The sequence below is a fragment of the Schistocerca nitens genome, chromosome 2 (genome assembly GCF_023898315.1).
Source record: "Schistocerca nitens isolate TAMUIC-IGC-003100 chromosome 2, iqSchNite1.1, whole genome shotgun sequence".
Taxonomy (NCBI): domain Eukaryota; kingdom Metazoa; phylum Arthropoda; class Insecta; order Orthoptera; family Acrididae; genus Schistocerca; species Schistocerca nitens.
This window is the reverse complement of record NC_064615.1, coordinates 122,138,579-122,163,913: the sequence shown is the minus strand read 5'-3', so window position 1 is coordinate 122,163,913 and position 25,335 is coordinate 122,138,579. Positions and strand designations below refer to the sequence as shown.

Sequence of the window (25,335 nt, the reverse complement as noted above, 5' to 3'; positions counted from 1 at the left end):
TCTCATGACCTTCTCTCTGGGTGCCAATCCCCCAACCCACCCAAAGAAGTGTCTCCCTTCTTTGGCACCCCAGTGGTGGGGCTTCCTCCTGGGACCACTCCCTCTGGTGTCTCCCAGGCTGGAGGCCTGCTGCCGCAACTTGGCCGCAGAACCCACATCTGTGCGTCCCCAGGACGATGCCCACCTGTGTCCCCACAGGTGCCATCTCCGTCCTCACTATCTGAGCCTGACCTCTTACTTATGGACATCACCCCATCCTTCTTGATGACAGATGGGACCCAAAAGTGTCATTGGATCCAGCTCATTTGCCTTCCGTTTGGATACCCATTCCATGCTTATTCAATCCCTCATTTCCTTTTACTTAACAGCTTGTGTCATTTGCCAGGAATCTCATTTTATTGATTCTCGCTCACTGGCTTTCTGCCAGAATTGAGTTGGTCCTTTGAGGTCTTACAGTGGTATTTGCATGTTGGCCCATATGGATGTTGTTAGTACATGGACCCCCCTTGGTACTACATTGAAAGCAGTTGCCATCCGACTCCATTAGGATTTCATGGTCACTGTTTGCAATCTCTGTCTCCCTCCTGACATCCACTGCCCAAACTCTCCCAGCAACCCCTCCCTCCCTCCCTCCTCCTTGGGGATTTTAATACCCATCACCCTTTGTGGGACAGTGCTTTTTCGTGTAGTCGGGGACTCCTCATTGACCAATTTCTTGTGGACCACGACCTGTGCATTCTTAATGATCATTCCCCAACTCTTTTTAGAGCTGCCTATGGCATTTTCTCTGCCATTGATCTTTCACTAACTACCTGTCCCCTTCTTTCTTCCATAAACTGGTGGTTACCACACGATGACCTCTGTGATAGTGACCAATTCCCATTGATTCTGTTGTTCGGTCCCTGCCTTGTGATTGGCAAGTTATCCTGCTGGGCTTTCCATCTAGCTGATTGGCCTCTATGTACCTCCCAGATCCTGTTTACACCTTTTTTGTCAGGTTGTATTGAGGAAGTCATTCATCACATATCCGATTACATAATTTGCACTGACAGTATTGCTGTTCCCCACTCGACAGGCCCTGTTCATCACCAACCAGTTCAGTGGTGGAACATGGCCATTGCTACTGCCACTCGTGATCGTTGTCGCACCTTGCAACATCTTAAGCAGCACCTATCCTCTGCCAGTCTTATTACCTTTAAATGTCTTCATGCCAAAGCCCATTACTTAATCAAACAGACCAAGTGGGTGTGTTGGGAACACTTTGTCTCCTCCCTAGGTTCTTCTGTCCCTTTGTCACATATGTGGGTTACACTTCACACCCTCTGGGGTTATCTGAGGTTATCAACAACAGTTTTCTATTCCTGACCTTGCCCTTCCAGGTGGCCTTTAAAAAGATCCATCTCATGGAAAACCTCACGACCCATTTTCTGACAACATTGGTCTCAGCCTCCTATCCAGCCTCCTTTCTGGAAACAGCATGCTGAAGTTTCCCACTTGCATTTTACCCCTTGTCATGTAGAATCCTACAATTAGCCTTTTACTGGATGGGAACATCTTCTAGCCCTCTCTTCTTCACATGTTTCGCCCACTGGCCCTGAGTCCATCCATAACCAATTGCTTCAACACATAAGTCCTCCGCGATGACAATATCTCCTCAAGGTGTTTAACCATATTTGGCTCCAAGGCATTTTCCCCTCTCAGTGCAGAGACAGTATTGTGGTTCCTGTCCTGAAGCATGGCAAGTATCTGTTGTCCCTTGATAGTTACCAGCTCATCAGCCTGACCAATAACCCCTGCAAGATACTTGAAGAGATGGTGGCCCAATGGCTCAGATGGATCCTCGAATCTTGGGACCTTTTATCTTCTTACCTGTCTGGCTGTCAGGAGGGACGGTTTCTGATCAGTCATCAGCTTCAGTGCCAAAGAACTCTCCTTCCCTCCACATTTCATCAACCGCCACACCACGCTGTCTTAGCACGAGGAGAGGGAAGAAGGGAAAACTGCAAACGCACTGCATTTCAATGGCAGTGCAGTTGCACTGCATACTCTCTCTCTCTATTCGTTTAGTCGGTTCCTACTCTTCGTGACCCCATGAACCAAATCACGCCACATTTTCCTGTCTTGCACTTTCTCCCGTAGACCTTCCAGGTTGGAACACATTGCTTCTGTAATGCCATCGATCCATCTCATCCTCTGAGGTCCTCTTCTTCTAGTTCCTTCAATCTTCCCCAGCATTAATGTTTTTTTCCAGCGAGGCATGACTTCGCATTTTGTGTCCAAAGTAGGTCAGCTCTTGTTTTAACATTAGACCTTCCAGGGAGAAATCTGGTTTAATTTGCTCCAATATTGATCTGTTGGTTCTCTTTGCAGTCCATGGAACTCTAAGAAGTTTCCTCCAACACCACAATTCGAAGGAGTCAATTCTTTGCCGTTCGGCCTTTCTAATGGTCCAGGTCTCACATCCATACATCACAACTGGAAAGACCATAGCCCTCACAATACGGATCTTTGTTGCTAGTGTTATATCTCTGGACTCTCCGCTCAGGGACTGGGTGTTGTGTTGTCCTAATCATCATCATTTCATCCCCATCGACGCGCAGGTCGCCGAAGTGGCGTCAAATCGAAAGACCTGCACCAGGCGAACGGTCTACCCGACGGGAGGCCCTAGCCACACGACATGGCCGCTTTTTCACAGAGGTTTCGAGCTCCGCTCATTACCACCCTGCCTTCCTCCCCCAAAAACAGGCAGAGGAGGCTAGGCCACCTAACTTCCGCTCCTCGAATCGTGAAAGTTATAATGCCCCTTTCACCATGCGGGAACTCGAAAATGCACTTGCCCGGTCACAGTCCTCTGCTCCAGGGCCTGATTCTATTCATATTCAGATGCTGAAGACCCTTTCTCCTGCGGGTAAAGGTTTCCTTCTTCGTACTTATAATCGCATCTGGATTGAGGGACATGTTCCCGCATGCTGGTGCGAGTCTATTGTTGTACTGATTCCTAAGCCGGGGAAGGACAAGCACTTGCCTTCCAGTTATCGACCCATCTCGCTTAACAGCTGTGTCTGTAAGGTGATGGAGCGAATGGTTAACTCTCGTTTGGTTTGGCTGCTTGAATCTCGACGCCTACTTACCAATGTACAATGTGGATTTTGTAGGCGCCGCTCTGCTGTTGACCGTCTGGTTACCTTGTCGACCTTCATTATGAATAACTTCTTGTGGAAGAGCCCGACCGCAGCTGTGTTCTTTGATTTGGAGAAGGCTTACGACACCTGTTGGAGGGCGGGCATTCTCCGCACCATGCATACATGGGGCCTTCGCGGCCGCCTCCCTCTTTTTATTCATTCCATTTTAATGGATCGACAGTTCAGGGTACGTGTGGGTTCTGTCCTGTCGGACACCTTTCACCAGGAGAATGGGGTGCCACAGGGCTCAGTTTTGAGCGTCGCTCTCTTCCCCATAGCGATCAATCCAATAATGGATTGCCTCCCAGCTGATGTATCAGGCTCCCTTTTCGTGGACGATTTTACCATCTACTGCAGCGCGCAGCATACATGGTTCCTGGAGCGCTGTCTTCAGCATTCTCTTGACCAACTTTACTCCTGGAGTGTTGCCAATGGCTTCCGTTTTTCTGCCGAGAAGATGGTCTGTATTAACTTCTGGCGCTACAAAGAGTTTCTCCCACCGTCCTTACGACTCTGTCCCATTGCTCTCCCATTCGTGGAAACAACAAAATTTTTAGGTCTTACATTTGACAGGAAACTTAGCTGGTTTCCACATGTGTCTTATTTGGCTGCCCGTTGTACCCGTTCTCTAAATGTCCTTCGTGTTCTCAGTGGTATGTCGTGGGGAGCGGATCAAACCATCCTACTTCGCCTATATCGGTCGATCGTCCGCTCAAAGCTGGATTATGGGAGCTTCGTATACTCCTCTGCACGGCCGTCCATCTTACGCCGCCTCAACTCCATACAACATCGGGGTTTACGTCTTGCGATCAGAGCATTTTATACTAGTCCCGTCGAGAGTCTTCATGCTGAAGCCGGTGAATTGCCACTGCTCTACCGGCGCAATATACTGCTTTGTAGGTATGCCTGTCGGCTACTGTCAATGCCCGACCACCCGTCTTATCGTTCCTTTTTTGACGACTCTCTCGATTGTCAATACGGGTTGTATGTCTCTGCCCTGCTACCCCCTGGAGTTCGCTTTCATCGCCTCCTTCAACACCTTGATTTTTCACTCCCTGCAACCTTTAAAGTGGGCGAGAGCCACATGCCACCTTGGCTCCAGGCTCAGGTTCGCGTTCACCTTGACCTCAGCTCGCTCCAAAAGGAGGTTACCCCCGGTTCGGTATACCGCTCCCGTTTTGTCGAACTTCGTTCGAAGTTCATTAATATGACCTTCATTTATACAGATGGCTCTAAGACCAATGACAGGGTTGGTTGTTCTTTTATTGTCGGGGCACAAAGTTTCAAATACCGGCTCCATGGCCATTGTTCGGTCTTCACAGCTGAGTTCTTTGCCCTCTACCAGGCTGTTCTTTACATCTGCCGCCACCGACATTCTGCTTATGTCATCTGCTCCGATTCCCTGAGCACCATCCAGAGCCTCAGTGATCCGTATCCGGTTCACCCTTTCGTGCACCGGATCCAACGCTCTCTTCAGCAGCTGGTGGACGACGGTTCTCCGGTTCGCTTTATGTGGGTTCCTGGCCATGTCGGTATCCCTGGGAACGAAGCTGCAGATGCCGCGGCCAAGGCTGCGGTCCTCCAGCCTCGGACAGCTTCTTGTTGTGTCCCTTCATCAGATTGTAGCAGGGTCATTTGTCGGCGCATTTTATCGCTGTGGCATGCCGATTGGGCTGCCCTTACGGACAACAAGCTTCGGGCCTTGAAACCTCTTCCCGCGGCTTGGACGTCCTCCTCACGCCCCTCTCGGCGGGAGGAGGTAGTTTTGGCCCGGTTACAAATTGGACACTGCCGGTTCAGCCATCGCCATCTGCTGACAGCTGCGCCGGCGCCGTTCTGCCGATTTGGGCATTTGCTGACGGTCCGCCACATTTTAACGTCCTGTCCGGATTTTACTACACTGCGTCTTGATCTTGGCCTGCCATGTACTCTCGATGCCATTTTAGCAGATGACCCAGGAGCAGCTGCTCGCCTTCTTCGTTTTATCAACTTGACCAACCTGTCTAAGGACATTTGATTATGCTGTTTTTTTTTTTAATCCTATGCCTGTCGATCTTTTATCGTGTTTTCCCTTTTAGTTGCTGTTTTAAACTTGTGCCTCGCGGTGCATTCCTAGCGTAGTCTGGGCGCTAATGACCGTTGAAGTTGTACGCCCTAAAACCACAAAAAAAAAACCATCTCTGGACCTTATAACCCTGTTTAAGGTTTGACATCGCCTGTCTAACGAGCAACAGGCGTCTCCGGATTTCATGGCTGCAGTCGCCGTCAGCAGAGATCTGGGAACCGAGATAACTGAATGTGGTCACTACCTCCATGGTTTCTCCTGCTATATCCCGCGAATTGGTAGGTGTAGTTGCCATAATTTTCGTTTTCTTCACATTCAGCATTAGACCCTTCTTTTCACTTTCGTCTTTCACCTTCAGTAAGAGTGTTCTCAATTCTTCTTCACTTTCTGCCAACAGGATCGTATCATCCGCGTACCTGAGGTTGTTTACATTTATTCCAGCTATTTTAATTTCTGTTTCTCCTTCATCTAGCCTCGCATTCCTCATGACATGTTCTGCATACAGATTGAATAAGTACGGTGACAGTATGCACCCTTGCCGGACCCCTTTCTGAATCTTTATCCATTTCATTGTTCCATACATAGTTCTCACCGAGGCTTCTTGGTCAAGGTATAAACTCCGTATCAGATGAATGAGGTGATCTGGTACACCCATGTTTTTCAGTACGTTCCATAATTTGTTGTGATCGACACAGTCAAAGGCTTTGGCGTAGTCAATAAAGCAGAGGTACACATCTTTCTGGAATTCTCTCGCTTTTTCCATAATCCACCGAATGTTAGCAATTTGATCTCTAGTTCCTCTTCCTTTCCTAAATCCAGCTTGTTCTTCTGGCAGCTCTCGATCTAGATATTGGCGAAGTCTATTTTGTAAGATTTTCAACATAACTTTGCTAGCATGTGAAATAAGTGCGATTGTTCGGTAATCTGAGCATTCTTTAGAACTTTTGTTCTTTGGAATGGGGATGAATACTGATCTTTTCCAGTCTTCTGGCCACTGCTGCATGATCCATATTTTTTGACATATTGAGTGCAGCAGCACTTTCACTGCTTCCTTTCCAGTGACTTTAAACAATTCTGCTGGTATTTCATCGTGTCCACTAGCTTTGTTATCAGCCATATTTTCAAGGGCCCACTGGAGTTCGCTCTCCAAAATATCTGGCTCTACTTCTAAATTAACATTAACATCAGCAGTAGGAGCCCTGTCATGATGCAGTTCTTTCTTGTATAGGTCTTCTACATATTCTGCCCATCTTTGCTTAACATCCTCTGCTTCACTCAGATCTTTCCCGTTTCTATCTTTTATCATTCCAATTTTTGCCTGGAATTTTCCTTTAATTTCTCTCATTTTCTTATAAAGATCTCTTGTCTTCCCCATTACGTTACTATCTTCAACTTCCTTGCACTGTTCATTAAAGAATATATTTTTATCTCTTCTAGCTAATTTCTGAAAATCTTTATTTAATTCAAACATAGCTGATCTATCTCCCTTGATTTTTGCTTTCCTTCGTTCTTCTGCAACTTGCAGTGCCTCAACTGATAGCCATCTAGCCTTCTTACTGTTCCTTTTCTCTGCGGCCTCCTTGACAGTATTAGCTACTTCTGTCCACATCTCTTGCGAGCTTTTGTCCTCCAGCTGTAATACATTAAACCTGTTTTGTACCTCTACAGCATAGTCGGAGGGTATAGAGTTAAGGTCGTATCTGCAAGTTGGGATACTTTTTGCTACATTCTGAAGTTTCAGCCGAAATTTTGCAATCAGGAGCTCATGATCTGATCCGCAGTCAGCCCCAGGTCTTGTTGTAGCTGACTGAACCGTGCTCTTCCACCTCTGATTACAAAGTATGTAGTCAATTTGGTTCCGGTGTTGGCCATCTGGCGAAGTCCAGGTATATAGGTGTCGTTTTGGTAGTTGAAACAGTGTATTAGTAATTATCAATGAATTTTCTTGGCAGAATTCTAGGAGCCTCTGTCCAGCTTCATTTGTTGTACCAAGACCATATTTCCCTGTTATACCTTCTACAGCTTCATTTCCCACTTTTGCATTCCAATCTCCAACTATGAAGACGATATCCTTTTTTGGTGTTGACAGTAGTAATTCTTGTAAATCTCCATAGAACTGGTCAATAATTTCCTTTTCAGCATCGGTTGTTGGTGCATAAACTTGAATTACTGTGATGTTGAGGGGCTGACCTTGAAGTCTGATGGACATAATTCTATCATTTTTATATTTGCATCCCATCACAGCTTTTCTCACTTTATCACTAACTATGAAGGCTACTCCATTACTTCTGTTGTTATCGTGCCCAGAATGATACACCATATGGCCATCCGAAGCAAATTCTCCCATGCCAGTCCACCTCATTTCACTTATTCCCAATATGTCGATGTTAATTTTCTCCATTTCTCTTTTCACTATGTCTAGTTTTCCTTGATACATGGATCTTACATTCCATGTTCCTATGCAGTGCTTCTCTTTGCACCATCTTACTCTTCGTGAAGCTCCTCTCAACCTGGTTCCCCCCGGAGATCCGATCGGGGAACTTGAAACTCCGGAACATTTTGAGCTGAGCGAAGCCATGGGGTTTTCTTGGGATAGTTCAGTGGTGGTTTCCCGTTGCCTTCCACTGTCCTCCAACTCCTATCTGCTCACCGACTCAGTTTCCCACTGGGGTTGGTTACCCAACCTTCCGCTGAGTTGCTCGGCTTAACAGGGGCACCACGTGTAGGTAGGAAGTTGGAGAATTGAGGTGACAGAGGCTGTGAGAACTCTCTTGCTGAGTTCTGGTAATCGCGTATCACCCCCATTTTATGCCAGAGTCTCATGATGTCTGCAGAGACCCCCCCCCCCCCCCCCCCAGGTCATTTCCTGGGCCCGCACTGCATACTACATGGTTTTATATTTCAGTGTTCTCAACAAAGTAGGTCAGAAAAGAAACAAATTTTGGGTATTATTTAATTATTTTTTGCATACTAAAGACATAATGTAATTTTTATCTGGTACAACCTGTCTGCTTACAGACAGTTGTAGACAATTTCTCAGAGTTTTGCGCACAAGCTGTCACATTATTGTGACTTACTTACTTACGTGATCGAAAAACGTCAAAGAAATCAATGTAGATGTCCAGGATAGTTAACATGAAAAGATTAGTCATTACAACTGGAATTACCTTGCAGGTCAGTCAGTTACATCTGCACATGCACAGTGGCACTTTCAAATAAAGCGCATATGGTCTTGTAAACAACTTGGAAACAAATGTACAATTGACAATGTCCTCGAAATCTTTATAAAGCTATCCTTGTAGTTCTTTACAGGCCACAATGAATTCTTCAAACCTCACATTTTCTTTAATGCCTGTGAGCTTATGGAACTGGACTGTCTTTGTCAGAATGGGTCACTTCTATAACATGCATTGCTTTTTAAATGCATCCCCATCAAATCAGAAAGAAGTTTGCCTCACAGTGTCTTACTGTGAGCTGTGTGCAGTCAAGTCCACTTAAAACAGGAAGTTTGTAATTCAGTCCAGAAGATCTAATTTTCTTTCCTCTACTCCTCTTTCCTTCATAAATTCAACAACAGCAAGTTTTAAATTGAAAAATTGTTCCAGGCATAGGCCTTCACTTAACCAACATACTTTGCAGTAATATATGATATCTTCATACCCTTCATTCTGTTCCATTGAAAACTGTTGCATCTGACAATGGAATAATGTATGGACTTCAGAAATTTTACTTTTCATACCACCAGTTTCTTCATGTTTCCAGCTCTGCAAATTTAGCACAAAATGCTTTTTGGTGTACAGAGCAATGAATCCTGTCTGTCAATCATTGTAATATTTGTTATTTCATTGTCAACTAAATCTAAATTCTTTCTGCATAGTTTTGTAATATAATTTCATAGCAGTTACGCTATATCTGTCGCTTATGCAAATTGAGAATTCTCATCCCTCTCTTCTCTCATTCCCATTAATTTTAAAAGATTGTGAAGGTAGATCATTAGACTGCCTCTTTTTGTGCAAACAGCCACTGGACCTGTGATTATCCTTCATACCACAAACAAATAACGAAGGCTAAACAGTACTGACAGCAAGATTCTGCCAAACTCAGAGAATAGTGCAGAGCAAAAAATGCCACACAGCAACACTAAATGAAATGTTGCACAGTTCCCTGTACTTCCGAGAAGGACCAAGCAAAACTGAGAGGCAGGCTGGGCTTGTGACCCGCATGCATCCCACCACACGCTGCAAGTGTGAAGTTCAGCCCGGCGTGACTGACCCTAATCTGTCGTTTCGAAATCTACTTTTACATCTACAGCTATACTATGCAAACCACTGTGGAATGGTGTTTCCCATTGTACTATGTGATAGTGCTTCTTCGTATGTCACTCATGTACGGAGCATGGGAAGAATGACTGCTTAAATGCTCCCATGTATCTTCTTCATACCATCATTCTTAATATCTTAGTTTGAATGATATACATTCACCACAATTATTATGTAAACATATACATGTTATGTAGTTGTGTTTTATTCATTTTTCTGCATCCTCACTGCTGAACTGTCTTTAATTCACTACAAGACATTGTTTTATATTTCAGATAAAAGATTCAACTGCCACCAAAGATGTTGGTGAGATGAGAATGACACCATCTCTTTCTCTGCCACCATCTCCATCCAGTCGTTCATCATTCTTAGCGTGAGTATTGGGGATGCCCTTTCATATATTAACTGTAACTCAGTACTCTACTTCACTATCTCTCACCTTTGTGAGAGCACTGCTCAGGCCACGCAAGAACACAGTGATGTTAGGGGCTTCTTACGTGTTCCAGCTGTCGTTGTAAGTCATTTGAGCATGTACAGTAGTTCCATTGTTAACTGTTTTCCAGAATTACAAATCTATCACTATGATACAAACACCAGTCCATAGATGATTGGTAAGACTGAAAAATGCTGATAACTGAAAAATACTGCTTCACCCAACTGTAAAATGGTTTACAGTGGAGAATTCTCACAGTGTACCCAAAGACTGAAGTGATCTCATAGTTATTCAATTGAGTTAAGATCTAGGAAATTTGAGGACCAAAGAATTCATGATCATCCTGTTCCATCTATTTTCAGACGCTTGTAGCCAATAAGCGAGACATATATCATACTGAAATATCTCGTTTTTGCTAGGGAAGACATTTGGATATCAGGGAATATGATCTAGGATGAAAATCAAACAATGGAAAATCCAGGATGGAATGTAACAATATTATGAAAAGGAAAGTTGCTACTCACCATGTAGCAGAGATACTGAGTCGCAGATAGGCACAACAAAAAGACTGTCACAAATAAAACTTTCAGCCATTAAGGTGTTCATCAACAATAGATGACACACACACACACACACACACACACACACACACACACACACACACACACGACTGCAGTCTCAGGCAGCTGAAACCACACTGCGAGCAGCAGCACCAGTGCCTGATGGGAGTGACGACCGGGTGTGGGTAAGGAGGAGGCTGAGACAGCGAGGGGGAGAGATAGTACGGTGGGAGAGGCAGGCAGTGAAGTGCTGCAGGTTAGACGGAGGGCAGGGGTATCAGAAAAGGAGAGAAATAAAAAGACTGGGTGTGATGGCTGTGTAGTGCTGGAATGGGAACAGGAAAGGGGCTGGATGAGTGAGGACAATGACTAATGAAAGTTGAGGCCAGAAGGGTTATGGGAACGTAGGATGTATTGCAGGGAAAGTTCCTACCTGTGCAATTCAGAAAAGTTGGTGTTGGTGGGAAGGATCCATATGGCAAAGGTTGTGAAGCAGTCATTGCAATGAAGGATGTCATGTTTGGCAGAGTGTTCAGCGACAGGGTGGTCCACTTATTTGTTGGCCACAGTTTGTCGGTGGCCATTCATGCAGGCAGACAGCTTGTTGGTTGTCATGGCCACATAGAATGCAGCACATTGGTTGAAGCTCAGCTTGTAGATCACATGACTGGTTTTACAGGTAGCCTTGCCTTTGATGGGATAGGTAATGTTAGTGACCGGACTGGAGTAGGTGGTGGTGGGAAAGATGTATGGGACAGGTCTTGCATCTAGGTCTATTACAGCAGTATGAGCCATGAGGTAAGGAGCTGGGAGCAGAGGTTGTATAAGAATAGACAAGAATATTGTGTAGGTTCGGTGAACAATGGAATACCACTGTGGGAGGGGTGAGAAGGATAGTGGGCAGGACATTTCTCATTTCCGGGCATGACAAGAGGTAGTCGAAACCCTGGTGGAGAATGTTATTCAGTTGCTCCAGTCTTGGGTGGTACTGAGTTACAAGGGGGATGCTCCTCTATAGCTGGACAGTGGGAGACTAGAAAAATATGGCACGGGAGATTTGTTTTTGTACAAGGTTGGGAGGATTATTATGATCTGTGAAGGCTTCAGTGATACCCTTGGTGTATTTCGAGAGGGACCACTCATCATTGCAGATGCAATGACCACGGGTGGCTAGACTGTATGGAAGGGACTTCTTGGTATGGAATGGGTAGCAGCTGTCGAAGTGGCGGTATTGCTGGTGATTAGTATGTTTGATATGGACAGAGGTACTGATGTAGCCATCTTTGAGGTGGAGGTTATCATCTAGGAAGGTGGCTTCTTGGGCTGACTAGGGCCAGGTGAAGCAAATGGGAGAGAAGTTGTTGAGGTTCTGGAGGAATGTGGATAGGGTATCCTCAACCTCGATCCAAATCACAAAGATGTCATTAATGAAGGTGAGGGGTTTAGGATTCTGGGTTTTTAGGAAGGATTCCTCTAGATGGCCCATGAATATATTAGTGTAGGATGGTGCCATGCGGTTGCCCATAGCCGTACCTCGGATTTGTTTGTATGTAATGCCTTCAAAGGAGAAGTAATTGTGGCTGAGGACATAGTTGGTCTTGGCGACTGGGAAAGAGGCCGTTGATTTGGAATCAGTCAGGTGTTAGGAAAGGTAGTGTTCAATAGTGATAAGGCCATGGGGATTAGGAATATTGGTGTAAAGGGAATAGTGACTATCAGGGCACTGTGTGGTAAAGGGGTAGGAACTGTGGAGAGTCAGCGGAGGAAATGGTTGGTATCTTTTATATAGGAGGGTAGGTTCCGAGTAATAGGTTGAAGGTGTTGGTCTACAAGAGCAGAGATTATCTCTGTGGGGGCACAGTAAATGGCCACACTGGGGCGTCCTGGGTGGTTAGGTTTATGGACTTTAGGAAACATGTAGAAGGTAGGAGTGCGGGGAGTGGTACAAGTGAGTAGCAAGATGGACTCCAGGGAGATGTCCTGGGATGGGCCTAAGGATTTGAGTCGTCACTTGAGATCCTGCTGGATTTCTGGAATGGGATCACTGTGGCAAGGTTTGTAGGTGGAAGTATCTGACAGCTGGTGGAGTCCTTCTGCCAGGTAATCCTTGCAGTTCAAAACAACAGTGATGGAGCCTTCGTCCGCAGGTGGGTATTAGAAATGAAATTTTTGTAGATGACACTGCACCATGTCACTGGGCCACAACTGTTTGTGGTTGGTTTGAAGAACATTTTGGACAATTCAAATGAATAATGTGGCCACCCAGGTTGCTCAACATCAGTCCCATTGAACATTTATGGGCCATGATTGAGAGGTCAGTTCATGCACAAAATCCTGCACCAGCAATGCTTTCACAATTATGGATGGCTATAGAGGCAGCGTGGCTCACTTTTTCTGCAGGGGACTTCCAGCACCTTTTTGAGTCCATGCTACATAGAGTTGTTGCACTATTCTGGACAAAAAGGAGGTTCAACATAATATTAGAAGGTATCCCATAACTTTTGTCACCTCAGTGTAATTAACATGGATGCCAATATAATTCATATGCTTTGAAGCCTCAGGTGAAACAGAGTTTGATAAACTGTTGCTAGAGGCATTTGCTTGCTTGTCCATATAGTTGATGGTAAGCAGTTCTGGTGTGGCATACAAGCTCACCTTTGTACATCATCACAGCTTAGACATTAATGGCCAGATGGACCTTATCGTTTTCACCACAGACTGATACTGAAGCCATTTGTGCATTTGTGGTTTCATTACATACATGCAAACAGTTCAGAAACTTCACAGTTTCAGAAAGAAAAAGCAGTAGCTATAAATCAGTTTTGATTCACTAAGGCCCTGTATTCTGTAGGTCTGAAATTTAATGACACTGATATTCCTCGATGAATCTTTCACTCTTTGGCTGAGTACATGTCATAATGGAACTTAATAACAGATTAAAATTATATTTTATACTTTCTCGTACAGGTGCTAGTCTATGAAAATATACACGAACCATTAAAACTGCCTGGGTAACTCATGGCTGCTCAAAAGCAAAGTTATGTGTTTGAGTATCAGTCTGGCACACAGTTTTAATCTATCTGAAAATTTCAGTACCCAGATTGTTAACCATGTTGTAACACCTTTGGAATGTAGGACTGTCCAAATAATAAATTAGTAAAACAGTTTCGGGAGAAGATTTGTGTTAATGTAATATGTTAGTATGACCAACATGGAATATATGCCAGTAAAGTTGAGATAATTTTACTTGTGTGTCTGTGATTTTAGTCCAGAAAATAGATATTCCAAATTTGTGTGTGAGATGCAAAATTATTGCAGGGTGGGTTAGGGAAACGTAATATGATATTTATGTTTGACATAGTGTCAGGTGTTGGAGGTATTCTGAAGGTTATATTATTATTGAAGAATCAAAGTTGCTATGATAGCTAATAATTCTTTTTATTCCTATTACTGGCTTTGATTGCTCTACACAGCCATCATTGAATCCAATGATGACAACGTAGATCTATCGAAACCGGTAATATAATAAAAAGAATTACTAGCGATCTTGGCAAACTTAATTCTTCAAGAATAATATAATGTGATATGTCAAAGTTTAGAATTTTTGCTTGTTAATTGGTTTGATGTGAACCAAATTTTGGATGTGAGCCTCAACAAGACTAAGGTTAACAATGAGGAAGGTGGCTTGTGACCTAGAGAATGATCAGATAAATTTCTGTCATCAAAAAGAGTTGAGCTGGCAAGTGGAGTAGTATGAGGATTGATTCAAATGTAAGGTTCCCTTGTTTTTTAGAAATAGAAATAAATGTTTATTTTTATTGATTTACATCATTCTAATGCATAAACGTTGATATATTTTTCTACGTAATTTCCATTTCCATTCAAGCATTTTTGAAGATGGTGCCAGTTGTATCGCTATGTCACAGAACTCCCCTGCCTACCCATTGAGGAAGCGCACAAACTCTTGCATGACTTCATCATCCATCCGAAAAAGAGTCCGCCAAGTGTTCCTTCTATTTTGGTAACAACTGGATTTTGGGAACAACTGGTAATCACTCGGGCCTAGGTCCAGCATTCAGGTGGGGTGGAGAATTACAGTCCAGTGAAATCCTTTGGTCCTGGGTTTCACGACAGACTTGGGGTCAAGTGTTATCTTGAAGCAGCATCACTCCTTTGCTCAGTTTCCTCTCTGGCAGTTCTGGATCACCCGTCTGAATTTCTTTAGCATTGTCTAAGTTTATTGTCATTCCAAGAGGCATAAATTCGGTCAGCAACATCCTTGGTGGATCCAGAACACAATCATCATCACTTTGCCAGTAGACTGTTTGTTTAAACATTTTTTGGCATAGGCAAAGATGAATGTCCCCATCTGGATGATTGTTGTTTTGTTTCAGGTATGAAATGAAACACACATTTCATTGTCCATAAATAAATTGATGGGCACAGTTGACACGTTGCTACTTGTCATCTTCTATAAGCATTTGTGAGGCCCACCATGCACACACCTTCTGATATGCCATTTTTTCAGACAACATTCTCTCACTGAGCTGACAGCAATCTCAGAAACCTGGAGACCTAGCTCATGGATGGTACTCTTCGCTTTTCGAGCAGTAGTCTCGTGACCTTTTTGACAGTCTCGTATGAAATGGACAGTCTTCCACTTGGTCTTCATTGTGAATGTCCATGCAACCAGCAGTGAACCCCCTACACCATTTGTGCACATGTTAAGTGACCATACACTTTCACCATAAACTTTATGCAATTGACGATGAATGTCTATAGGTGGAATCCCTTTCGCATTTAAAAATCAAATAACTGCACAGATTTCACAACTGATGGTAGCGGCGATCAGGACTTCCATCACAGGCAGCTCCTAGGCAAACACTGAACGGTGGAGAAAAGGAGGAGAGGTTGGGATCAAGAGTGGGTGAGCTGCTACGCATCACAGTGTTGCCAGATTTTGCATAACACTTCTCCCTGCAGGTTTACTGATTTGGCAACTTTACTTTTGAATCAACCCTTATATTTCTTCACCATGATGTAAGACCATGGGAAGATTATCCAGTCATTTATAGGGGTACATATAGTTTAACATGGATTCCAAACCACGGTTTCAGAGTTTTTCATATCAACAAATTCTGTCAGCAGTGAAAAAAGTAACAAGTGACAGATAAAAACCCTAGGACTAATTGGAGTGTGAACCTGATACCTCTAGATCCATAGCCTGGCACTTAACAATTGAACCACCAAGCCACATTTAGAAGTTATGAGTACAAATTAAATTAGCTCATGTGATAGTGAAAGATATTATTGATTTACTATAACAAAGAAAACAATGAATTTTTGACAATATAATGTAACTGGATAGATAAAAAGTCTACTCACCAAACAGCAACAGAGCACTCACATAAGAGAAAGTTATAATTAGGCAAGCTTTTGGAGGCTGTGCTGAAAGGGAAGGAAGAGGAATGAAGGAAAAGAACTGGAAAGGTCTAGGAAAAGGGATAGATTTTGCAAAAGTCACCCAAAACTGCTGATAAGGAGAGACTTACCTTCTCATCCTGTCCATAAGTCTCCCCTAACCCGCAGCTCTGGGTGACTTTTCCAAGATCTAGCTCTTTTCCTAAATCTCTCTGTCCCTTTTCCTAGAGCTCTCTAGCCCTTTTCCTTTATCCTTCTCCCTTCCCCTTCAAACCCTGTGCCTGAAGGAGGAGCCACTGGCTCCAAAAGCTTGCCTGGTTATAAAATTCTTTCATGTGTGTGTTCTGCCGCCACTTGGTGAGTAGATATTTTATCTATTGTATGATTATCTTTATCCTGATGTTAGTGTCCACTTAATGTGTGCTACTTCCATAGAAGAAAAGATGATTGTTAAAGCTTGAAGTTCAATGATCATTTGCAAATATACCTACAACTAATGTCAAACAATGGAAAATCCAAGATGGGCTAATGACAATATTATGGAAAAGAGATTGCTACTCACACATAGTGTAGATGTTGAGTCACAGACAGGCACAATGAAAAGACTGCTAAACGAGTAAACTGTTGGCCAACAGGCCTTCTTCTGGATTAGACAGCATACACACATACATTCATGCAAACACAACACACGTACACATGACCACTGTCTCTGGCTGCCGAGATCAGACTGTGAGCAACAGTGCATTATGGGAGAAGAAATCCAGGAGGAGGCTGGGGTGGGGAAGGGGATGGTTAGCAGGGTGGGATTGGGGGATGGTAAAATGCTGCCTTTGAGAGCATATAGTGTGGTACCTGGTCCTATATGCTTCCTGAAACAGCACTTTAATGTCCTCCACCCCACCCTACATGCTGTCCCTGGTATCTTGTCCCTATATGTTCCCACAAACAAACACCTTACCATCTCCAGCCCTACCTTGCTATCCCTCCTCCTCCCCGCCCCAGCCACCTCCTTACCCCCACCACCGTGGACTTCAATGCGAGATGCTTATAACACTTTCCACAACGAAACTTCGTCTCGAAACATGGCATAAAATCCAAAAAGATTTTGGTCATATGTGAAGTATGTTAGCGGGCAAGAAACAATCAATGCCTTCTCTGCGCGATAGCAGTGGAGATACTATCAAAGACAGTGCTGCCAAAGCAGAGTTAACTAAACACAGTCTTCTGTAATGCCTTCACAAAAGAAGACGAAGTAAATATTCCAGAATTCGAATCAAGAACAGCTGCCAACATGAGTAACGTAGAAGTAAATATCCTCGGAGTAGTGAAGCAACTTAAATCACTTAATAAAAGCAAGTCTTCTGATCCAGACTGTATACCGATTAGGTTCCTTTCCGAGTATGCTGATGCATTAGCTCCATACTTAACAATCATATACATCAGTTCACTAGACAAAAGATCCGTGCCCGAAGACTGGAAAGTTGCATAGGTCACACCAATATTCAAGAAAGGTAGTAGGAGTAATCCACTTAATTATAGGCCCATGTTGTTAATGTCGATATGCATCAGGATTTTGGAACATATATATTGTGTTTGAACATTATGAATTACCTCTAAGTAAACGGTCTATTGACACACAGCCAACATGGGTTTAGAAAACGTTGTTCTTGTGAAAGACAACTAGCTCTTTATTCGCATGAAGTGTTGAGTGCTATTGACAAGGGGTTTCATATCAATTCCATATTTCTGGAAGGCTTTTGACACTGTACCACACAAGACGGAGTACCACACTGACGGAGTACATCAAAAAAGTTCAAAGAAGGGCAGCACGTTTTGTATTATTGCGACATATGGGAGAGGATGTCACTGAAATGATACAGAATTTAGGCTGGACATCATTAAAAGAAAGGCATTTTTCATTGCAATGGAATCTTCTCGCGAAATTCCAATCACCATCTTTCTCCTCCGAATGCAAAAATATTTCGTTGACACCGGCGTACATAGGGAGAAACGATCACCATGATAAAATAAGGGAAATCAGAGCGCGTACGGAAAGATATAGGTGTTCGTTCTTTCTGCGTGCTATACGAGATTGGAATAATAGAGAATTGTGAAGGTGGTTAACCCTCTGCCAGACACTTAAATGTGATTTGCAGAGTATTGATGTAGATGTAGACAGATCCTATGTACATAAGAAAAAAAACAAGAAGCAACATGATGCTTGTAGCACGTATACTCTAGGAACTATAATAATTGATGTGGATAGCAGGTTGAAGGAAGGAAGGTAGATGCTTACCATATGCCGTGAAGTCATAGTTATCACAGTACTGTGATATTCAAACAAACCTTCAGATTGACTCATTCATGTAAAAATAGATATTATTACTATTATTATTATTATTATTATTATTTCTTTACTTTCTCAGACATTAAGTCTGGTTAAAAATGGAAAGTGACGCGGACCTTGATCAAGTGTCACTTCCTTTTAACTGTACGGTATGTGTTATATTGCATTTAGGAACTTTCGGGTAATTGAACATGTATCAATAATTACAGATTTCTGTAGTTGTATATATAAGTTTGGATGTAGCTGTATAGCATTGATGTACTGGTGGATATTGTGTGGTATGACTCCTGTAGTTGATAGTATAATTGGTATAATGTCAACTTTATCCTGATGCCACATGTCATTGACTTCCTCAGCCAGTTGGATGTATTTTTCAATTTTTTCTCCTGTTTTCTTTTGTATATTTGTTGTATTGGGTGTGGATATTTCGATTAGTTGTGTTAATTTCTTCTTTTTATTGGTGAGTATGATGTCAGGTTTGTTATGTGGTGTTGTTTTATCTGTTATAATGGTTCTGTTCCAGTATAATTTGTATTCATCATTCTCCAGTAGATTTTGTGGTGCATACTTGTATGTGGGAACATGTTGTTTTATAAGTTTATGTTTTAAGGCAAGCTGTTGATGTATTATTTTTGCTATATTGTCATGTCTTCTGGGGTATTCTGTATTTGCTAGTATTGTACATCCGCTTGTGATGTGATCTACTGTTTCTATTTATTGTTTGCAAAGTCTGCATTTATCTGTTGTGGTATTGGGATCTTGAATAAGATGCTTGCTGTAATAAATATCTGGTGTTTATTGTTTGATCCTGTATTGCAATCATGAATCCTTCCGTCTCACTGTATATATTGCCTTTTCTTAGCCATGTGTTGGATGCGTCTTGATCGATGTGTGGCTGTGTTAGATGATATGGGTGCTTACCATGTAGTGTTTTCTTTTTCCAATTTACTTTCTTCGTTTCTGTTGATGTTATGTGATCTAAAGGGTTGTAGAAGTGGTTACAACCCTTTAGATCACATAACATCAACAGAAACGAAGATAGTAAATTGGAAAAAGAAAACACTACATGGCAAGCACCCGTATCATCTAATTATTATTATTATTATTATTATTATTATTATTATTATTATTTAATTTTCTTGTTTGCCATATGAAGGATTGTGTGAATTGCATTAAACATGTGCAAATTTTACTGTAAAATTTGTATATTTTCTAACACAAAATTAAATTATTTCAGTGGAGAATCTCCACCTACATCAACAGCATCAACTACGTCAACTATTGAACTTCATAAATTTTCTAGTTCAAGAACACATACACCTCGACCTCGGAGGGTATTGCATAACACAGTGAGTAGTCTGTTGTAAGACAAATTATACAAGCTATGAAACTGATTGGAAAATTAAGAGTAACACTAAATTTTGTTAAAAATAATTTTACTCTAACATATTACATTGTTGCCACAAACTCTGATGCCATCATTTTGCTGTACTAGTTAGTGCCCCTGGCATGCTATGGGTCATTGGTTCAAATTTTACTGAAACATTAAGTGAACGGGTGTGTGGGGTGGGGGGGGGGGGGGGCGCGAGGGGGAGCTAGAGGCCCATACGCATGCACTCGTGTGTTAGCTTAAAATATGCAGGTGAGACTTGCTATGAATTTAAATCTATATAGTGTCCAGTATATAATATTGAGTACTGAGAAGGCTTTTATTAAAAGCTAACCATAAACTGATAGTGACAAGGCATATTTTAACTATTAGTATACACTGCCACAAAGATGGCATGCAACAAACGTGAAACTGGTATGAAGTGTACTGCGTGCTCGGATATGCAGATGATTAACATTTCAGTGCCATTGTGAAGTGTTGGTAGGAGTGATGCCATCTACATTTTGCACATAAGGAAAGATTTCGCAGTGGATTTTGCATTCAGAAATTGCATTTGAATATCACAGGGTACTGTTATACCTCATGCAATGTAACAAAACAGAAAACCCTTTGAATATTAATCTAACGTGTTCAAGTAACAAAGGTGAAGGAACCCTGATATGTCTCACTGATATCTCAAGCATGTACATTTAAAGATAACTGAAATCAAGAATATTTAACTTTCCCCGTGATTCCTTGAGTATTATGCCAACACAGATTGCAATACCTATAAATCTTTACCACAAACACACTTGTTGCTTGGGATTTCCTACTGCCTGCAAACTTAATGATGGCACTGCATAACATGCATAGTTTCCCAACTTATGGTAATAATCTACATGAGAATTGGCACAAAAAAGGCAGTATGCCAATGAAATGTTACACTAAGAAACAACAGAATTATATGGCAGTGGCATTTTTCAACAAGGTAATGCACCATATCACAAGGCCAGGAGTGTGATGGAGTGGTTCAAGGAACACAGTGGCAAGTTCCAGTTGATGTGCTGGCCCTCCAACTCACCACGTCCAAACCCAATCGTACCCATCTGGGATGTGATTGAATGTGCTGTCAGACCCTATTGCCCCAATCCCCTAAATGTACGGGAATTAGGTGCCTTGTGTGCAGGTGTGGTGCCACTCCCTCCAGCAATCTACCAAGGTCTCATTGCTTCCATCCTATGACACGTTGCCACAGTTATCCATGGCAAAGATGGACATGCCAGCTATTAAATAGGTCGTCAGAGTGTTCTGGCTGATCAGTGTATGCTCACAAAAATCATACCGTGACTGGCACATTATACATTCTGAAAATCACTTCATGGTGAGAAAGTGCATCAGTGTATTTCTAGTTCAGTTTGACAGTCCACGATATGCACAATACAGTCTGTGTGATTCAGGCTAGATACTGTACATGCATAGCATTCACACCACTTGCCTACCTGCATGTTGTAGTTCTGTTTAATGTCCTGAATATCAGTTCAGAATGAGAAGCAGTGCAACATGTTTCATTATTAGTTTCTTTGTCCATGGTACACACTGAAATCAAATCACCTATCACTAATAAAACTGTTTTTTAACATTGGCCAAGAAAACAGCACACTGCCACTCAAGATGCACAACAGTCCTCTCTCTTTCTCACTCTAGATTCTTTGTTGGTGTTCCTTTATCAACTTATTGACATATTTCTACAGCTCAACAGATCTTGCTTTCCATTACGCTGAGTACAGTGGTGGAATCAAATTACGCTATAAATCGAATTAAAATTTGCGAGAGTCTGTAATTTTCAATTGATTGCATAGATTAGTAATAAGAGATCATAAATCCCTCAACAATTGTAGCTAGAGGTATGGACGAATAGAAATGGAAACTTTGTATGCAAGGAGTTGAGAAAAGAAAAACATGCAGTAAGAACAAGAAAGTGAACATTGGGGTTCTATGCAAAATACCAACTATATAATATTTTGTTGTATAACAATGTAGGGTAGATGTATTTTCTTCTTTCATAGACGTATCGTGTTATTTGTACTACTGGTGAAATAATTTCGGAGCAATAAGGTTATTCTTGTGTTTCTTCGTGGTAATGGAAATTTGTATTCGGTTTTGTGTGTGCTCCCACAATGACTACAATCTTGTAAGCTATGTTGAAGTACATGAATGCAAAAGGGTGCACAACATATTCCATTCCTGATACAAGACGACAGCCAGATTTGCAAATACAATACATGTTTATTCAGTAGGTGACCGGTTTTAGGTTAATACCCATTTTCAAACTACCCAAGGCTTGCAAAGTTAAACATATGTCCAAAATAACACAAAAAATGCTGAAATATAGGTGTTAGCATATTTTATTTTATTTTGGATGTTCATTTAACTTGACGACCTTTGGTTGGTCCAAAAATGAGTATTAATCCAAAACCAGTCATCTACTGAATAAACATTTATTTTATTTGCGGCTCTGGATGTGTTTTGCATCATAATTCAATAACAGTTACTGTCCCATAACATTCGGCATGCTGAAATGGAGGGGGGGATGTAAAGACAAAACTCTACAATTATATAAATTTTTATTTTTTCCTTTTTCCATACTTTTCTCTTTCCTTGTATTTGCTTTCTTTACTTAGTATGTTGGAAAATTCATTATAGTATGGAATTTATAACTTTGTTTCTTTGTGCAATTGTGTTTCTATATACACCATTAGTTGCTACGAATGGATTTGCAATTTTTATTTTTCTGGTGTTGTATGTTTGCACATATATTAACGTGTTATTTAAAGTTATGTTTCAGACAAATTTAGAACAAAAATCAACTACTAATTCATTATCACTGATTGTGCTGTAAAACACCCTCTGCCTTTAATGACCTTTCAAACTTCAAAAGATAAAGTTTTACACATTTGTATTTCAAAACCAAACTTACACTCTCTCTGCACTTCAGTTGATTTCCATTGCTGGATCCCAAGAACACATTGGAAAAAACACTCCCCTCATCACATTCACTATTTTTGCTGGTGCCATTCTTGCTTTATATAGTTTCTCAAGGGCAAATTTCTTCATTGATTTCATTATAATCCACCTAGAATAGCAGAAGATACTGGCTACTTCAAATAGACCTTTGTACACATCAAAAAACATTGTTATCTCATTATTTATTTGTTGGTTTTTCATACATCTTTACTAATACCAGATCCCTCACATCAATATCAACACCTTTTATTTTATCACCACATCCTTTCCTCTTCTCTGGCAATTTCTTTTCTATCAGTTCTCTCACTCTCTTCTTTTTCTCATCCCTACTCAGCCCATCCCTAGGAGGGAGAGGGAGTTTCCTGTCTACAAAACTTATAGGTCTCTCACCTTTCATAATGTCATATTTTATCATGAACTACACTATTCATTACTTTCTCAGTGTTCTCTTCCACATTTTTCCAAGCACTATGGTCGTTGCTGCATTATATGCAGCATAGTTTGCCAATTTCTCTCATGTAATAGTCAACAGGATTTCCTGCCAAATGTTAAGTTGAAGTATATATCACTGTTACTCCCTCACTGGTAAGATTTTCTTTACATCTTTGACATGTATGTTGTGATCCATTCTTGAAAAGTATGGCTTTTTCACAAAATGGTCAGTTTATAGCTTATTCAAGATTGCTTTGCCAGGTACCTTTCACTGAGGGTAGGTGGTCATAAATTTATATAATACCTCCAACACTACAAAAATATAGGCAAAACTTCCTTTTGTTTTTGCCAAAGGGCCACAAAAATCCCCAGATAACAATTCCATTAAATCGTTTTGTTTAATGCTGTGCTTAGGAAGTCTGCACATTTGGTTGCTAACTTTGACTCTTGGCATTTATCACATTTCAATATAGTTATTCATCCTGTCTGCCATGTTGTCAAAAACTACATACTTTCTTCATTTCTGTACACATGTTTAAGCTCCTAAATGTCCAAAACTCAAATGAATGTGATCGATTACTTCGTCTATGTAGTCAGTGGGCCAACACACCTTCTAGTATTTCAAACTTTAATTGCTTTGCCTAAACAGTGCTCCACCATATACCCTGTAATATTTTGGCAATTTATTGTTACTGTCCTTCCTAACCAAGTCCCTTTAGATCATCGTCCATTTATCATCCTTATTCTGATGATGTCCTATCAGGTTTTTGTACATACTTCCAGTTTTCTTTTCTCCCTGAACTACCTGTATATAGAACAGTTTTACATGTTCCTCACCTATATCATGTCCTACTTGTAATGGTACTTTGACTACCGCGCCTCCGCCAATACAAAGATATAATTTACGATCGCGCACGCAGAAGAGCGCTGCGCCAGCAACCGATTTTTATAAATAATTTTGTTCGTCTTTTTACTTTTTCGTAGGTTTTTTTTGTTTTTAACAACTAATTGATTACACTCTCTCTCTTGTCTTCATACGAAACACGTGTATTTTTCGGCGATGTGTTGAATGTGCTTTTGGGTGGAAATTAAAATTACATTACAAAGCGAGGTTGTTTCAATAGTGATTCGAGGTGGTTATCGCCAAATTTGTAAATTGAACATGACAGTGACAACTTGAAGAAGTTTTCAACAGACAGAGAAAAGTGAAGGACGGGTCGTCCTACAAGAGAAATTAGGACACCCATGAAGACTATATTGTAATTAATACTGCGTATCTAACAAGATTATAAGGTAAATTTCAATTAGTTTTCTGATGCTATTTCCGTACAGTCGCTTTTTGTAGCGTTGCCGACCCGGTCTGCCATGCACGGTCAAATTACAGCACTATCTCAATCAATAGTAAGTCCGCCTTATCCGTAACTGAAACCACCAAAATTCAAGATATCAATCAGATTTTCTATTTTATATTTTTCACAGCAGAACCCCGAGGGAAAGGAAACACTACATACTTCATTACCCTCATCTGTCGTGTGTGTATGATATTGGGGGGGGGGGGGGGCGGCATCAGTGTGAACTAATTCATGTAATATGTCCTGTTCAATATCACTCCATGTCCAGTCATTATGACTTAATTTTGGATTTATATATTTTTCTGATTTATTTTGCACTGAAGAAAAAGATGCCAACCCTTTCTCTTTGCCAATGATGAAAACATAAATGTCCTCCCCAACGCTTACAGCTGTTTCACTGTTAATTTGTGGTAGTCATCTCCTCAGATATTTCAGAAAATGTTCCTTTACCCTCTATATCTCCTTCCTCCAAAAAATTATGTGAAAGAAATGTATCCCATGTTTTTTCTCTTCTTCCTCTTAACTACTACTATAGGGTGTCCGTTAGTTCCATTTTTTCTCGGGACAGTCACTTTTTTTTTCCAACAGTCTCGAAAGTTTTATTGGGGATGCTCGAGTGTCCCACTATTTTATGATTCAGCTTGGCTAAAGTATTTTATGCTAGCAATTTACTGGACAAGTATACACACTAGGAAGCACCATTTGTACAATGTGCTTCTACAATTTTTATTTCTGTACTGTTAGTTTTTTGCACTGTAGGTTGTACTGATTCATGTTAAATTGTTCTTCCGATAGATTTAGATATGGATGGGCCACTCTGTGCCAAACTTC

The 25,335-nt window shown here is 41.5% G+C and overlaps 1 protein-coding gene across 1 annotated transcript in view; it reads left to right on the top strand.

Annotated features, from left to right (window-relative positions):
• Positions 1-25,335, top strand: part of LOC126235809 (regulatory-associated protein of mTOR) — a 316,754-nt gene that overhangs the window by 216,326 nt on the left and 75,093 nt on the right. Inside the window, exons 17-18 of the mRNA XM_049944648.1 lie at positions 9,842-9,939; positions 19,565-19,676. Coding sequence (XP_049800605.1) covers positions 9,842-9,939; positions 19,565-19,676 — 210 coding nt within the window. The remainder of the gene's footprint in view (positions 1-9,841; positions 9,940-19,564; positions 19,677-25,335) is intronic.